The following is a 16,640-nucleotide window of genomic DNA, read 5'->3' as shown; positions in this document are numbered from 1 at the left end:
TGTGCGTGTATGTGATATATATTTGTGAATTATACATTTATATATTTATACATGAAGAGTGTGAAGAAAAGGAGAGGGAGAAGGAGGAGGAGGAGGAGGAGAAAGAGAACCAATGCTACAGTTGGATGAATATGCTCATAGATAAATCACTGATAAAATATGCGCAGGGGCGCTGCCTGCACACCTATGAGTTCTTACGCCTTCAAGCGTTAATCTTGTGTGGGAGAAGATTTTCGGTGGCGCTTGTTTCGGTGTTGGGTCCTCAACATGGTGGCTTATTTCGTGCCTTCGTTTTCTCGATTGTTCTCTGTTTGTTTGTTTGATTGATTGATTGCTTGTTTGTTGTAAATCGGGCATTGGCAACAACTCACCGGGTGGTATTCGTCATGTGACTTCCTTTCTAATTTTTTTTACCTCCTTTTCTAACGCAAATAATATATTATATTCTTCGTTCCTTTTTTTGTTTTGCTTTTCTTCTTTATTGTGATTTTTTTTTGTTTTTTAAGGTAATGAGAATCTGTGAGCTGTGGGGGTTGGTTGGTTGGTTGGTTGGGTAAAAATGTACAGTTTGTGTGATTGGATGTGAACATGAATATACGCCCCCTCGAACGGAGCTGTGATTCGTTATGTTGTTATCTTCTCTCGGTTGTGTTTGTGCTCGCACATTTTATGTCATGTGACTGCAGAGCTTTAACTAACTGGTGGCAGCAGGTCAGTTTATTGACAACCGGTTTGTTCGTTTTGTTGATGTTATCGTTATTCTCTTGCGCTCTGTTGAGGGGTTCGAGTAGTGGGGCGTAGTAAATCTAGTTTACCCCTTTTTACACTCTTTACATTTTTATTATCTGAAACTGTTCAATAGCGAGATCTTCTCTCCCTCTTTATGTTTCTCCTGTTTGGTACATGTATTTCAAATACCTGACTACTTGTGGCGTAACCTTCGTATAAATTCTGTCATTTTTGTTTTTTATTTTCTTTTTCTTACATTTAGTTTACTCAGTTACGTGGGAGGATCCAACCCATTTATTTTTCGTTATAAAATATATATATATATATATATTTTAAAAATTTCCAAGCTGTGTTGGCCTTATTGCACGTACGGTTACGTTTCTGTGCGGACATTCGGTCACTGACAATTTTCACCGCAACAAAGAGAGCTTACAGGGGGAAGGGAGAAGATAATAGCGACGGGAAGGTGTTGGATTTACATATTTAATCCGTGCTTACTCTCTTCTTCACTTTGTTGAAGCAGTCGTGTTCGGATTGTTAACTCATAGTTTATTATCAGGAGAGAAGTTGGGGGAACGGTACTGTGAAGAACAAAAAAAACGAAAGGAGGGAATTAAAAGGACATCCGAATAGGGAGGGGAAAAAACGTGGGAGCACCACACGGCCTGTCGTGTGTTTTTCGATGGTGAAAGGCTTTTGTACTCGTTGAAAACAGCATTGCGAGAAGCCACATAAGGCAGTAATAGCAACAGCAGAACACTACGTATACATACTCACTGTGTAACCCGAGCTGAGGAAGACGCAAAAATAAGCAAAGGGAAACTAAAAAAAAATATACCTAAGGAAAACACGGAAACAAAGTGCAGTGAGGAACTGAATCACTGCATAAGGAGTCACTGTATACACTCACCGAATACCACCGGATCTACCTCTCACCTTACTAGTGTTATATATATATATATATATATAACAACCCAAAAGTGGGGTAAAATACTAGAAGTGAGGGAAAAGAAGAGGGGGGACGAATCCAAAGTGCAACGAAGAGCCAAAAAGTAGAAAAAAATAATAGTGGTGACAAGAGTAAGGCAGAGTCCACTCTGAGCACGGTGTAACGATTTGTACATTCCTCAAGTTATGGAGGATCCACGGGACAATCCCAACCCCCGCAACTCGCGCAGTGACCACAGCGGTAACCGATTGTCGTCACTGCGTCGTCATTACCACAGTGATTCTGAGGAAAGCGATCATTTTTTCCCCGAGCATCTTCAAGTAATTGAACTGGAACCCACGTCATTCATTACTGAAAAAGATGCGCCCCTCGTTACTGAGGTCTTTGAGTCGTGTGACAGTTCGGAGGACGTGACATTGGAAGCTCCAGTTGGCGTGGAAGTTGAACTCTCTGGGCCTGGTGTTCTCCGTGGGGTTCGCATTCCCACCGGGAAGGTGAAGGAAAAGTTGGACTCGAAGAACAAACAAATTTCGCGCTTGAAGTCCGTTCGAAACGGTGAGCCACCCAAAACAAACATGAAGTTGAATGAGCGTGGTATTATGAGCACGAAGCGCAACAAACCGGTCATGAGGACACGTGAACTGAACAGTATAAGTGACGAGGAATATCGCCGTTAGGATTGGGGAAGGGTGTGTGTGTGTGGCAGACATAATTCACTAATCTCTGTGTTTCCTAGAACTTGTCTCCACATTGACTCTTGTGTTGGTGGATCTCATTTATATTTTCTTTATGCAAGAGGAGATGTCTTGTCATCGTTATTCATACGGTGTGGTACACGGAGCCTGTTCGTTTTTTTTTTATCTTGCCTTTCTTGGTTGCCGCATTTCTCCCTATATGCGTGTGCGGGAACGGTGCCTCCGAAGTCAAGGAACGATTTACTAATGCGTTCCTGAATTGGGTACATCTCACCGCGAATATTGTGGCACCAACCACTTGCGCCATTAGCTAAGGGGGATTGGTGTTGTGTTCGTCACGGCCCCGCTGCTCAACATTGGAGGTGTGCGCCATGTTATTTGTGCGACCCTTACAAAGTGATGGCGGGAGTGCTGTGGGGCATTGTTATCTTTATTTTTACGTGTTATTGTCTTGTTTGTCTGCACATTTTCTGTACACCGTGTACGTCGTGCAGGGCGTTGTCGGACGCACAAACCACACTTTCCTTTTTGTTCCAATGTATATGATTGTGAACGCGTTGAACACTTTCGCTGGCTTTGGAGACCAAAGATGCGAGTCTTCAATGAATGTTCTTTTGAAGCTGCCTGCACCTGGGTTTTGCCATGTAGGAATAAGAAGACTCTCAGAGGATGTGGTGGTGTGTGTTTGTGTGTGGAGGGGGAAAGATGGATTACAAATATGTAATTAGGTCAATTTGTGTCAGTGATTATGAAGATTTGGAGGTGGGTCAAAGAAAAAAAAAACAAACAACTATGACATTGAGGCTGAGGGTGTGGATTCTGGGGTTGTAATTCGGGTAGTGGGCAAGGAGGAAAAAGTAAAGCACTAATTTTATAGACGCATGGGTATGACATTAGTGCCGATGAGGCACGCCATCTTGTCGATAACGTAGTGTTGTTCCAGTTCCCTCTGGGGTGATGGTTGTCAAACGGTGTCATGGGAATATTTTGTGATTATTATTTTTTTTTACCGCATCTGCTACGCTATGTTACATTCCCCATGCGTAGGTTACTTGACTCTGTTCCCGCTTTCTGTCAACTGCTACTTTTTTTTTCTTTTAACGAATTGATGACGACTAATCTCGCACCATCGCTGGATTGGAGTAGCTTACATATTTAAAGTAAGACGAAGGTTAGGGAAGTACACACCATGCTGGGACACGGAAAGGGACATCAGGTGTCAGGCGTCTGCCTTCTGTTGATTGCATTTCAATTTTTTTTGACACTCGCCGTCAATGGGAGTGATCATGTTGTTGTTCCCATGTGCGGTGAAGTGCGGGGGTTTGCTGGTGAGAGCAATCATCTCCTGCGGATTGGAGTTCCGAAACCACCCGGGGACGGCGAGGCAATTGTTCTTATCGTGCGGCCCTTTCCAATGAACACAGAGGGGGTTTCGGAGCGCTTGGCCCAAATAAATGCTACATATCGCCTACGTGAAGGTGCAACTGCAACTTCGGTATCAGATGACGCGGGTATACTTTTATTGCGGAACGTTGAGGCCGGTACCAACATTGATGTTGAAATACGGCGTGTGAGACCGGATGGCCCCGTCCCGTTCCGCTTCTGGAGCTACCACGCAAACAATCCATCTTGCTTCATCAGCGTATCCCCTCATACATCATTTATTTCCCCCATTCCCACGAGTCTGGGGCAGCCGGTCCTACCCGCCAAAATATACTTTCAAGCGGTTCCCATGGAAAAGACAAAGGCGGTGATGTTGCGGTTGGCTGATGGGCCACTGGATGGTGGGAAGCCGCAGCATTTTCACTTATTGAAAATGCCTGAGGCTCAAGATGTTGGAACACATGAGAGCAGTAAAGTTATGCCGTGGAACAGCAGCGTTTTGTATTTCTCGTTTGTTCCTGCAATATCTGCGAATAAAGTGATGTCACTTTCTGTGGGCGTTGTCTGGACAGCGGATGACGATGGTGGCAGCGGCTCTGGGCAAGCGTCAGATCCCAATGCCACTGACGGGTCCGGTAATTCAAAGGATAAAAAAGGTCACTCCGCTTCCTTTTACTTCTTCCTTATTACTTCCCTTTTTGCCGTATACATGGTCATAATGTCAGTTGTCAATTATCGTTTGAAGGGAATCACACAGTTCCCTGAGATGGTTCCTCACATCGACACATTTCGTACAGGGGGCCAATTTATTTCCCAAGTAGCGGAGAACTTCCGGCAGGGGAATATGCGGGGGGATTACAATGATGTTGGGGGTAAGAATGCGCCAGCTGGAAACGTTTAAGGCACACGAACGAAGTGCGTATAATCTTTTTTTGATGTTGAACAAAGGTAAACAAGGAAATGGTAGTTCTTAGCATTCGCTTCTTCTGTATATCATGATGTATGGGTTTTGCGTGTGTGTGTGTGGGGGGGGGGTTGGTTGGTCAATGGAACGCAAGAAGGAAAAAAAGTAAGTGGGGTCATGGAAGCTTCTGTGGGAGTTCTGTGGTGGTTTACGAAGCTGGCAAAAACTTCAGGTAATTTGATGGATGGAATCCTGGTTTGTCAGAATTGTTGCTGCTCTTGTCATTACAACTTTTTCTTTCTGCTAAAAAGGCGTCTTTTAGCTGTTGCACTGTGGATATTGTGAGCAGCACTTATGTATAACGGGGCCCTCCTACATACCCCTTACAAGTGCTTGGTATTTATGCTATCTTTTGAAATGCTTCAATGTGGTTGTGGCGTTTGACAGAACCCGATTCCAGTCACAAAATATTTTGCTGCCGAAACTTTATTATGTCCTGAAATTCTTCATGTACGAAGTTCCTTTCTTCATGTGATGCAATTTTTTTTTTTTGCTTTGCTGCTTCTATCTCGGTTTGGCCTTCTTTTTTGATTCCTTCGTTTCTCATCATATTCTCAAGAGTGTTTGTTCGACGTTGTGCTGTTGAGGAAAAACTCTATTACACTTGCGTTGTGGGTCCCATTTCCCATTCACCAACGGGGAACGTGAGGTAACAAGTCGATTTGTCACATATATACGTATTTATTGGCATCAGGTTGTTTGAAAGGGAACTTGTTGTGGTTAGGGGTCATACGTTTCAACAACCATTTTCTAGTGTACAGTTGTGAAGCAGATGTCCAGAAGCGCTTTTTCGTCTCGGGGAGCATTACTATTTTCCTCGGCGCCGCTCCAGTGCCAGCGGCGATGGGTTACGCGACTCTACACTTCCTATTACACCGGTGTGTTGTATCCTAACCAACTGGTGCAACCGAAGCAGCGCCTACCAGCAGATGTAAGCGTTAGTGCGATTTTGCAGAAGCGCTCTGAGCCAGAAGCAGCTGCCGAAAGAGGCAGCAACAAGGGTGATAAAGTGGACGTCTCCAAAGGAGAAAAAACACCTAGAGTGTCGTGGGATGATGCTGACAGCACTGATGTCATGCGCGTTGACAACACCCAACAGCTAAAGGAAGCACCACAAGTTGAACGGCCGTATGTCCCGCTTGGTGAGGTGGCCAAACTGGAGCTGCAGGGTGACTATTACATGGAAGGTGGTATGTTTCAAGAGGCATTGGAACACTACGGAGTGGTTGCGAAGGCGTACAATTATGCATATCCGGAGAATCACGCACAGCGTATAGGAATAAGGATTAAGTTGTCAGCTGCGTTTCGTCAAACGGGCCGCTTGGAAAGTAGTTTGGCAAATATTGAGGAAGTTCTGCGCATGTTGGACGCGTCAACCCGTCCTTCTCTTGAGTTGATCTGCGAGGCTCTGCTGGAGCTGGGAATCACGCGGGAGGCACTCGGCATGAAACGGGAAGCAACTGAAGCCTACGAAGAGGCGCTGGAGGTTGTGAATAGTTTTCACAACTGGGGCGAGTCTCACCGCATGTTAAGGCTTTTGCCTCGCCTTGGTCGTCGGTTTAACTATAACTTCGAGGAAAAGTTCGTTTACTTTAGCCCGTTCGACTATGATCGAACATTTGCACTGGTGGATCAGTGCTTGGAGCGTGCGGAAACCACCTTTAATGAGATTGGGGATGTAGAAGGTGCCATACGTGTGCTCCAACAGCGCAAAGAAATGATCGACAAGAAGTTCTTCAACATGAGAGACTTCGCTGGTCGCATTCATACGATGCGCGGACACTGGAAGCGGCGGGCCCAACACCTTACGAACGCGCCAACGCCAGATGAACTACTGCGGTACTCTCCAACGATTCATCAGGTTCATCGTGACTTCAAGTATGAGCTGACCGCTCCTATTGGACGGGAAAAGGAGGTGATGCCTGGCGTCAACCGCTTAGTGTTGGATATGGGTAATCCTTACCGTCGTCGTGGCCGTCTATCCAATAAGATGTTAAAGGATGCTGACCACAAGTTCGCCAACTACGTCAGGCAGAAAGAGTACAATGAATAGGAACGGGTGGAGGTAACACGTTATCGGTAATTTGAATTTTAACAGTGACCAACCTATAGCCAGGTTATTGTTGACGGGCGTTGACTCACTTGTCTTTACAACTGTTGTGTTTCAAAGGGAGGAAAGCACATAATCTGCCCCTGATGGGACAAGGTGTATACCGCAACCGTTAATTTTCTTTCATTACAAATTAGATTAAAACAACTTACCTTTTAGCGCTCTTTTTCTTTTCTTAAAATTTCTTCTCGCGTTTTCTTCTTATTATCCCTCTCGAAGCCGATTGCACTATAGTCATTTTATTGCACTCATAACCGACTGGTTCGGATCTTGTGTAGTTTTGATGTCGGCCATTCCGCCGCCGCACTATGTGAGGTTAAGGCGGTATAACCTCTCCATATTTGTACACTGTGACGTACACAACGATACGGTTCAGGCTATCAAGGAGCGATATGGAAAGTTAACAGGCCACATATTTTATAATGCCCGTCTTTATTTGGGGCAGCAGAGTCTTGACGACTTTCTTACACTTTACGGTTGTGGAATAGAGGCTGAAGGAGCTGAACTTGTTGTGGTTCACTCCAAAGGCGCGAAAGGTGATGGCACTAGCGAACATATTTGGGAGACTGTAGAGGAAGCGATGGCGGCCCCGCAAGGGGATTCGCTGAACTCGCCGGAGGTGACGGCGGAAGGAACGGCTAAACTGGACTCCATGGAGGCGGCTGCGACAAGCAATGAAGTGGGCAACCAACAGCAACAACAGGCGGCAGACGCCCGAGGAGGCACCGGTGCTGAACTCAACGTGGGGTTTGTAGGCGTCTAAATTACATATATATATATATATATATATATGCAGAGAGATGTAGATACGGATTCCAAGTAAGGCTCTCCGTTTTCCCGTCTGCTGGCTCCTCGTTAGACGTCTTTCGGCTTGCTGCAGTGTTTAGTAACGAGGGCGGGACTTCAGGGAGAAAGAGGTCTATGGTGTTGTGCACGCTCCACTGTATCCGAACTCTCTCTCTCTCTCTCTCTCTCTCTCTCTTTTGGCAGTCCCCGTTTCTGTTTTCGTGGTGCGACTCCGCTATGTACATCTTCGATTCCTTTGTTTACTCTTTGCACCAGTTTCATGACGTTTCTTTTTCATGTGGTATAAGAGTTGTGTTTCTTGTGCACTTAACCATCTGTTCTTTTTTTTTTTTTTGGCTGCTGACGCTGTGCCTTTCTCCCTGTTACCTACATTTGTTTTCAAATACCTTCTTACTCTATTTCCTTTTTATCGTTTACTTTGTTCGTTTCCTTATATATATGTGTGTATTGCACAATAATATAATAATGAGAGCAGCGCTATCGCTCGCTGGTGAGCTCTACCGTGGCTGACACGGATATTGCTTCCCTTTTTATTGCTTTTTCGTTATTTTTAACATTAATATATATATATAGGAATCTAGAATATATGTCGTTTGATATGGAAGTACTGCGGGAGGCACTCCTTCGGGCTCAGTACAGCAGGCGAACTATCCCACAACTTTCGGACTTCCCCACCTGCGTCTCTGAAGAGGAGGTGCAGCAGATTTATCTTCCATTTTTAGCGGATGAGGAATCGCAAGTTAGGAAAGGGCTGGCAGTCGGTTCAGTGGAGATTATTGGTTACCGTCGTAGTGAGGAGTTAACTATCGCTGGGGATTGCATAGCCGCGGCATTACCTCTCGCCAGTATATTATCAAATGCACCTTACCTTCTTTGATCGGGCGAGGAATATTGTGTTTTGGTAGGGTTGATCGGTGGTGCGTAGACTCGGTGTTTCGTTTTAGGATGTAAATGGAAGGCTTGCCTTTTTTACATAAGAAGATCGAAACTTCAATATCATAGAGAGAGGAATGGAAAGCGTACGTTTCGTGCTCGGTTGCGTGAGGTTCAGGCTATGCGAGAAATTTGTTTCGTGCTGATCCTAAAGAACGGGAGAGCTTCGGTAACCGGTAAAGTATTAGGTTTCTGTATCATTGATTAGATGGTGAGGGGAAAGTGATGTCTACACCTCACGAAACTACGTATTAAAAATGTGTCTTTCTACGATAAACATATTGCTTTACCAGCGATGTTGGTAAAGGAAATTCATCAGTGGATACGACGCCTCGTAATTGCGTTTATGCTTGTTGTTATAACTTGCTAACAATAAATGAAACATCGGTAGTAGGGTTATATAGGGATATATAAATTTTATACATATACAGAGTTAAGAAACAAAAGGGATGCAGGGTGTAAGGCGAGAGGAAATGGACATCAACGTACTTCTACAGCGGCAGATGGAGCTCCATGGCACGCTCCGTCGTCCACCACACACTCCTGCACAGTTGCAAGAAACCCATGAAACGTTGAAGGAGCTGTCCAGCTTCTTTGAGGTTGTAAGGCGCACGGCACAAACACTTCGTGTGCAGCCGGAGACTGTTTTTCAGTGTCTTATGCAGATTGGTCTGGGCAGTGTTGTCAGTTTTGACCGACAACGGCGGGATGGTGAGGTTCCTATGCATCAGGCAAAAGTTTTGGCACGCGCCAGTGCTTTGGAGTTGGAACCACGATTGCGTGACGTGCTCCCTGTTGAAACTCTGAGTGAAATGGTTGAACTAAGTAAATCAACACGTACCCTTATGCGCATTAAGGTGGAGGATTTGAATGACTTTAATATAACCGAGAAGGCACTACAGCAGGCAGTGGAGTATCTGGACTTTATCAAAGCTGCCTCGTCTGGCTCGCCGGATATGATGTTCAAGTTTTACATGGTGGAGGATGAGGCTTCCCTCGTGGCCATGTTGGGTTGCTCCGGATCAAGTGCATCCCGTGGACTTTCCGAAAGTGCCGGTAAATGCTCCGTTGCTGGTGCCGACGGGGAGTCAATTGATCGCTACTTGCCGGATGAGGCACATATAGAACAAGAGGTGCGTCGCTTGGCACTTGTGTGCGGGGCCACGTCGGAAGGGGCGGGTGAGCGGCTTATTGCTCTGCGGACTCTGGAGAACTGGCTGAGTGCCATGCCAGATGACTACTTCAATCGCAACATTCGTAAGGTTATTTCACACCTCTCCGGTCCTCTGTCCGTTTGCGCTGGTGAAAAGCGTTCTGCCATATGCCGACAGGCCTGTGCTATTATTGTCATCGTTGCAGAAAGGGCCTCAACCTCGTTGTTTAGTGAGGGACCACTGGTAGTGGCTGCGGGAAAGTGGTGTTCAGTGCTGCTTCGTGGTGTGTTTGTTACGGTATCTGCCATTGCACACGCATCGGATACGGCCGTTCGGGCATTGGCGATTGGCAGCGGTGGCCACACAGCCGTTGTGAAAAGTGCCGTTGAGGGGCTTGTGGGCGGAACTCATCCAGAGCTTCGGCGGAAGTGTTTGGGTTATATAGCGCTCTGCACTGTTGTGTCTCGTGGGGGGAAATGCAGGAAAGCAGGCAACAATAGTGCAGAGGTGGCTGCGCATTCTCCTGATGATCTCACCCGGTTGGCTGAGCAATACATGAGCAAGGGGGATACTAGTTGTAGAAGGATGGCGAGAGCACTGTATATCGTTCTTAAGCACTTTAACGGTTCGTCGATTGCAGTATCGGACAAAAAGATAGAGTTGCTAGTTCAACAGGAATATGCAGAACTTAAACCTCTTCTGGATAATGTGAAGGCATTCGAGTCGTCATTGTTCGGTTCTTCAACTCAGCAGCGGAATTCCGTTACCAGCACAACTACCGTTGTCCCTTCTCTCAATGCTGTGTGTACTCGTTCGGCAAGAAGCAGTATGAGCGTTTCCGCACCCAATTCAGGAGGGTCTCCGCAAACAACTGCACATCAAAATGAGGAAGCAGAAGGCGAAACACTGGCCATACACGACACGACAGATGTTATTTTAGTCAGTAATGGGCAGTTAGAGTCTTCACAAACAGGCCCATCGGAGGATGATGAGACACAAAACTACAATCGGTCGTCCCTTGCTAGCACAGCAACACCGGGCCTACGGCAAGCGCGTCACCAGCCCTCACCCTTGGCACTGAAGTTTAAAACAACGGAATCGCGTGAAACAAATTCAGTGAAGTTTACTCCCTCCTTGCAAAGAAAAATTGACAGCTTTTGTGCGAGGAGTGCTTCGTAGAGACGGCATGATTTCCATGTTTTGATGTTTGTTTGTTTGTTTGTGTGTGTTTGGGCGCGGTTCGACCTTTTCAGTTTTTTTTTTTTTGAGTTTAGTGGTGTTTATTTTTGGCGTATTCGGTTACCGCTTCTCTGTTTCTCTCCCTTTTCTTTTTTTAGTTTTTGCGTTTACACACCTTTTGTGTTTTGCTTATCCTTATTTACTGCATTGTATTCGTTCTGCTTCCGTTCTGCATTATATGTTCCTCTCCCCCATTACCTTACGCACCTTTTGCTGGCCGCTGAATATTTTAAATATTAATTATACGCTGCGACGAGTGGGAAACTTATTGTTGAAGCTGTGGAACAGTCATATCATCTGTTTCACTCGCTTGGTTTCCTCCTGTACTTCCTTATATGTGTGTTTAGTTTCCCTTTTGCGTGCATGTTATCAGCTACATGTCAAAACGCTGTGAGGGAATTGCGGTGTGGGTGGGGATAAAAATATGAAATGTCATGGGGACTGTTGTAGTTGAAACGCCATGTGTTAGTGCAATCTTCAGCTGTTACTACCGTGATGTCCATATGTTTATTTGATTCTGTATATGTGCGTGTGTGTAGGGGGAGGGGAATTGCATGGAGGAGTCGGTGTGCCTATCACCAGGCACCGTATATATATATATATATGCGATTATATATCTTTCTCGCGTCAGAAGGGACTGAGTTGTGTGTGCGACCATCAATGCATTCACGTGATATGCTAATGTTTACTTTCCGGCAGTTTGCGCGCATTTATTGTTGTATTGTTCGAACCATTTTTTTGTTTCTGTTTTGCGGACCTTTGGGCCACCTCTACGATATTTGTATAAGTGGTGAACCACTTGCAGTACCACCACTTTTCCTCCTTCTGTTTTCTCATTTTTTTTTTTGTTAAGCCTTTCATTTAAAGAAAGGGTGCGAGTGATTAGAAGTGACACGTATCATACACCGGTGACATATTGACATTTCTTCTCATATACACATATATACGTTCTTGTATATTTGTTTCTGAGTTTTGTTGGTGTTGAAAATGTTGCCAGACCCACCACTTAAAAAACATCGTGTGGAGCCGAGTGTTGATTTACGCCCATGGATTGAGAAGTATCGACCAAAGTCTTTGGACGAGGTCAAGTCGCAGGAGGAAGTTGTGCAGGCGTTGCGTTCCACCCTCCGACAGGGCGCAAGTATGCCTCATTTCCTTTTCCACGGCCCACCAGGGACGGGAAAAACAACTGCCATACTTGCCGTCGCGCATGAGTTGTTTGGACCCGATTACATTAAGAGTCGCGTTCGTGAGCTGAACGCAAGTGACGACCGTGGTATTCAGGTAATACGTGAGAAGGTTAAGTCCTTTGCACAAACGGCTGTGGGGAATGTCGTGCAGAAGGTGCAGTCCGACGGAAAGATTTACCCGGTGCCTCCCTTCAAAGTTATCATATTGGACGAAGCGGATGCCCTACTACCCGATGCGCAGGCTGCCCTTCGTCGTATGATGGAGGACTTCAGTGATGTTACACGATTTTGCATTCTCTGTAACTACGTAACTCGCATCATCGATCCCATAGCGAGCCGTTGTGCCAAGTACCGCTTCAAACCCCTCATAAAAGAGGCCCTATATGAGCGTATTAGTGAAGTTGCCAGTAGAGAGAACATCCAAATATCGAGGTCTTCTATAGATGCGTTGGATCATGTGAGTGGCGGTGACCTACGCTTAGCGATAATGTACCTTCAGTATGCGCAGAGGGCAAATGGAAATGACTTGCAGAAGGAGGATTTTGTGGAAGTGTCGGGATCCGTGCCTGCTAGCATGATGCAAACGTACCTTGCTGCTTTGATGATGAAAAGCTTCGACGAGGTGCGCAGTGTGACAAAACGACTTGTTCAGCAAGGTTACCCCGCTTGTCAGATACTTGCCCAGCTTCAGGATTACATTGTCAGTGCTGCATGTCCTCTTAATTCCGCTCAGCGTGGATCAATTGCACTAAAGTTATGCGACATTGAGAAGCGTCTGTCGGATGGATGTGATGATTTTGTGCAGCTTCTTGAATTAGGAAGTTTCATATGCTCAGTGTAATCTGAACTGACGCGTGCGCCTGCTGCGTCGCAAGAACCAATGACGGTGGCGATGGGGGTGGAGGAGAATATGGAAAGAGAAAATAGCAGAAGGGATAGAATGGGAGAGGGGGGGGGGGAAAAAGCCGCTTACCTAATGGAGTTTGTGCGTGATAAAAAAAAACAACAACAACAACAACTTCATTTGTATGTGTCTTGGGGCAGCAATTGTATCTATCATGTGACAGTTTCATTGGTTGAATTACCGAACCGCGTGTCATCCTTCCAGCACACTAGCCACGAGCCCATTCCCAGCTCTTACTCGGCTCATGCCCCGTTGTTGGAAGACTGATTGTTCTGTGGCAGCAACTGCTTAGCGGATGTGGTGGATCGCTTATTTTTCTTCAGGACTATTTACCGTTTGGCGCCGAGGAGAAAGCAAGATCAACATCAACGTCACCAAGGCGCCTGCCGATTGCGTGTGGTGATGAGGAAGATGACCGAGGGAGGCAGGGAGTGTTGGTTGTTGGGAAGGAATGACTCATTAACCATACGATGGTGAAATCATGGTGAACTTTTGTTTTTCGGGTGGGATGTTTGTTGCTTAGTTGCTTTTCACTTTCTTTTCTTTCAATTTATTCTCCATTATACCAATGGTGGGGCAAATGACTTCCTCTACCTTAACAAAGACGCGCGGGGAAGTACATATGCCTCCCAGTGGGGAGAGGTGTTATTTTGCGATTTAACTGTTCAGAAGTGGGTTATTGGCTTGTGTGTTCTTTTTCTCCCTTTTGTCCCTCTTTTGTCTCCTCTAATATTTGTGCCTAAGTTAACATCCCACCGTATACATTTATTTCTCGGTAACGCCTTGTTTACACTGCCGATACTACCTGGTTGCTTTTGCTGTTTCTTCTCACCGTTTTTTTTTTCTGCTTCATAATATACCTTCCAGCATTTAGCGGAAAGCTTGATTTTCCCCTCAGGAAGAAAGGATACGGGGTGCTTACATTATTTCAGGTGGTATTCTTTCCGGAGGTTTGGCGCCTGTTTTCAGCCGCGTCTGATTGCGCAAGATACAACAAACGAAATATACGCGGGGAGGAAAAAGAATCATACGCTATCCATCATCTCCCCTTGAAAGCAACAACAACAACAAAAAAAAAAAATAACGCAAAATAAAGAAAAGGTTAGAGTAGTGGACTGTTTAAAAATGACAATACACGAGTCGTGGCCGACTTTTCATGACGGTATTATATCAGTTGCCACTTCTAATGTTTCCTTTCGTGGACCACCGCCCAACGTATCCACAACAGATTCCACTGTTACATATAGGGCGATTCGCTCCTCCGATACATATCCTGACGCCTCGCACTCAGGCAGCACATATTCAAGATCGTACACACTTGCAGATGATGGAGCGCCTCCTCCTCCAACTCAACTAACTGTAGTTTGCAGAGAAACTCCACGGAAAGTGCGACCTGGGTGGAATACCAATCGTGCCGCCACGGAGGTGGCGCTGAAGGAACAACTTCCATTAATTACGACCATGAAGAAAAACAAGTATTATTACTTGTGTAAGGGGGAAAGTGCTGGGCGCGTCACTAAAAGGTCGCCTCTTGATCGTTACATTATCCAGCACTCCACAGGATACAAAAATCACCAGTACCGTGCTCGTTTATTGCGGGTAGAGGGCATGAGTGCGTTAATGGAATCGTTTGAAAGGATGAAACTCACCGCAGCACGGCAGGATTGGAAGGCGGGGTCAAAAAATTCTGACAATGTGGAAAGTGTGCGAGTTATATTCGATGCACTTGCTGACAACCAGACCAATTCCATTAATGCGGATGTGGTGCACGATCATCTTTTACTCTGCACTCCTACGGGCGTGTCAGAACGTGAGGCATCTGACTTTCTAACGGAATCGTGTGATGGCAAGACCGATCTGACGTTCCAAGACTTTCTAACATATGGTGAGGTATTGCGCGACCGTATATTTGCTTACAGGAAGTTTGCCTCTCTCACCGCGGAGGAGAAAATCCTATGCATCGCCACTCGAGTGCTTCCGGAACCTTTACCAAATTCAGCAATGAAACTTACACAGCACATCATGAAGGCTGCTGCCGCTCAAGCGGGAGGGAAACAATGGCGGTCTGCTCTCCCTATGCGAATATATGAAATACGCTTTATTGATTCACTAACAATCAAGTTCGATACGGATGAAAAACCATACGTGGCGTGTACTGATGGTGATTTCACTACTTTGAGGATGACATCACACAAACAGAACGTCTGTTGCCGCGGTGATCAAGTTGGAGGCGACACACCTGTGCGGTGGAGAACCCGTGAGGAACCCATCGTTTTACAACCAACCGAATGCGTGAAGGAAAATGAAATTGTTGGTACGGATTTGCCAACTACTACTCAATACGTTGCGACACGTGAGAGGAATGAGGAGAAAAGTCCTAAAGCGAAGGTGACTGCAACAGAAGCTAAAAGACGGTTAATGAGTCGAAAGGAACCACCAAAGTCACGAGTAATGGGAGGACACAATCACTCATCTTGTCCTCTGAGCAGAGGTTTCCTCAGCGGTACTTCCTGTGGTGTGCCCATCATTAAGTTATCACTTCTGGCATCCACTTCGGTAGAATATGAAAGAAGTTCATGGGGTGATGAGTTATGCGCTAAATTAAAAGAGATATATGGTTCAAAATGAGCTGTGCACCGCATGTTATACTTGTGTTTGTGTGTTAATATTGTCATTTTTTTTTTCTTCATTGAAATTTTATGTTGTGGAAAGAAGAGATGCGGTTTTCCTGAGGACCATTTTGCGAAAAAAAACCCCTTTTTTGTTTTTCTGTAGTGATTTTAGTGATACTGTTCGCTTACGGACTGTCTCCCAGACTTTGTGCACACACATATATAAATAAATATAAATATGTGTGTGGACGGGCGTTTGCGTTTTATCTTATTATTTTTTTTTAAAACCCTTCTATTGGTGCTTTTCGATACTGGTTTTGTTATTTTTACCTTTTCTTCTCCAGCTTATAAATCACTCTCAGTTTCAACCTTCTGATGCTTTTGTATCGGAAAAAGTGGCGGGATGCAGTGTGTACTACCTTACTTTTTTTTTCTTTTGGTTTAATCGTTACGTTGCTCGTACCATCATTCTACCATAATAACAATAATAATAATAATTTTATTCCGTTCCCCCGTCGTTTGATCCTTTGGTACGTTTTATATCTTTTTTTTCCCTCTTCCCATTTTTGTTGTTTGTGTTTTTTTTGTCAATATACGTTTTTTAAATCCTTTTTGAAAGTGCTGCATAACACGTTTTTTTTTTGTTTTCTTGCTGCTGCGCATTTAATTCCACTTATCACATGCACGTGAATCCAGTAAATAAAGTAAAATGTGGGATATTTTTCTTGTTTTTATGCTCTTGTATTGTGTGTTATTTTTAGTATCACTATTTTTATTAATTTTTTTTCCACCACTTTTGTTTTTTACTATAACATTATTCTATTTTATTTTTTTACTTTTTGATTCTATGAGTGATCGGATAGATGTGAACCATTCGGTTCAGGGAGCTGTTGAGGTGAAACGTTTAACGCAGCACCGTTTGATTTATCGCGTCTTATTTTTTTTACGTCTTTTTATTTTTACTCACTCGG

At 44.9% G+C, this 16,640-nt stretch overlaps 8 protein-coding genes across 8 annotated transcripts; all 8 read left to right on the top strand.

Moving 5' to 3' along the window:
- Positions 1-1,863: 1,863 nt before the first annotated feature.
- Positions 1,864-2,355, top strand: TbgDal_VI3730 (hypothetical protein, conserved; the record flags this gene model as incomplete). Its single annotated transcript, XM_011775878.1, has 1 exon — positions 1,864-2,355. One exon carries the CDS (start codon positions 1,864-1,866, stop codon positions 2,353-2,355), a length of 492 nt encoding a protein of 163 aa, XP_011774180.1.
- Positions 2,356-3,562: 1,207 nt separating this feature from the next.
- TbgDal_VI3720 (hypothetical protein, conserved) lies at positions 3,563-4,657 on the top strand (the record flags this gene model as incomplete). Its single annotated transcript, XM_011775877.1, has 1 exon — positions 3,563-4,657. One exon carries the CDS (start codon positions 3,563-3,565, stop codon positions 4,655-4,657), a length of 1,095 nt encoding a protein of 364 aa, XP_011774179.1.
- An 835-nt stretch (positions 4,658-5,492) lies between these two features.
- On the top strand, positions 5,493-6,773 carry TbgDal_VI3710 (hypothetical protein, conserved; the record flags this gene model as incomplete). The annotated part of the gene is made up of 1 exon (XM_011775876.1): positions 5,493-6,773. One exon carries the CDS (start codon positions 5,493-5,495, stop codon positions 6,771-6,773), a length of 1,281 nt encoding a protein of 426 aa, XP_011774178.1.
- A 340-nt stretch (positions 6,774-7,113) lies between these two features.
- Positions 7,114-7,593, top strand: TbgDal_VI3700 (hypothetical protein, conserved; the record flags this gene model as incomplete). The annotated part of the gene is made up of 1 exon (XM_011775875.1): positions 7,114-7,593. The coding sequence occupies one exon, from the start codon at positions 7,114-7,116 to the stop codon at positions 7,591-7,593; it is 480 nt and encodes a 159-aa protein (XP_011774177.1).
- A 630-nt stretch (positions 7,594-8,223) lies between these two features.
- TbgDal_VI3690 (hypothetical protein, conserved) lies at positions 8,224-8,514 on the top strand (the record flags this gene model as incomplete). The annotated part of the gene is made up of 1 exon (XM_011775874.1): positions 8,224-8,514. The coding sequence occupies one exon, from the start codon at positions 8,224-8,226 to the stop codon at positions 8,512-8,514; it is 291 nt and encodes a 96-aa protein (XP_011774176.1).
- Positions 8,515-9,382: 868 nt separating this feature from the next.
- TbgDal_VI3680 (hypothetical protein, conserved) lies at positions 9,383-10,903 on the top strand (the record flags this gene model as incomplete). The annotated part of the gene is made up of 1 exon (XM_011775873.1): positions 9,383-10,903. The coding sequence occupies one exon, from the start codon at positions 9,383-9,385 to the stop codon at positions 10,901-10,903; it is 1,521 nt and encodes a 506-aa protein (XP_011774175.1).
- Positions 10,904-11,950: 1,047 nt separating this feature from the next.
- Positions 11,951-12,994, top strand: TbgDal_VI3670 (replication factor C, subunit 2, putative; the record flags this gene model as incomplete). Its single annotated transcript, XM_011775872.1, has 1 exon — positions 11,951-12,994. One exon carries the CDS (start codon positions 11,951-11,953, stop codon positions 12,992-12,994), a length of 1,044 nt encoding a protein of 347 aa, XP_011774174.1.
- Positions 12,995-14,182: 1,188 nt separating this feature from the next.
- Positions 14,183-15,685, top strand: TbgDal_VI3660 (hypothetical protein, conserved; the record flags this gene model as incomplete). Its single annotated transcript, XM_011775871.1, has 1 exon — positions 14,183-15,685. The coding sequence occupies one exon, from the start codon at positions 14,183-14,185 to the stop codon at positions 15,683-15,685; it is 1,503 nt and encodes a 500-aa protein (XP_011774173.1).
- Between the last annotated feature and the right edge of the window lie 955 nt (positions 15,686-16,640).

The sequence above is a fragment of the Trypanosoma brucei genome, chromosome 6 (assembly GCF_000210295.1).
Source record: "Trypanosoma brucei gambiense DAL972 chromosome 6, complete sequence".
Classification (NCBI taxonomy): domain Eukaryota; phylum Euglenozoa; class Kinetoplastea; order Trypanosomatida; family Trypanosomatidae; genus Trypanosoma; species Trypanosoma brucei.
This window is presented reverse-complemented; position numbering and strand designations above follow the sequence as displayed.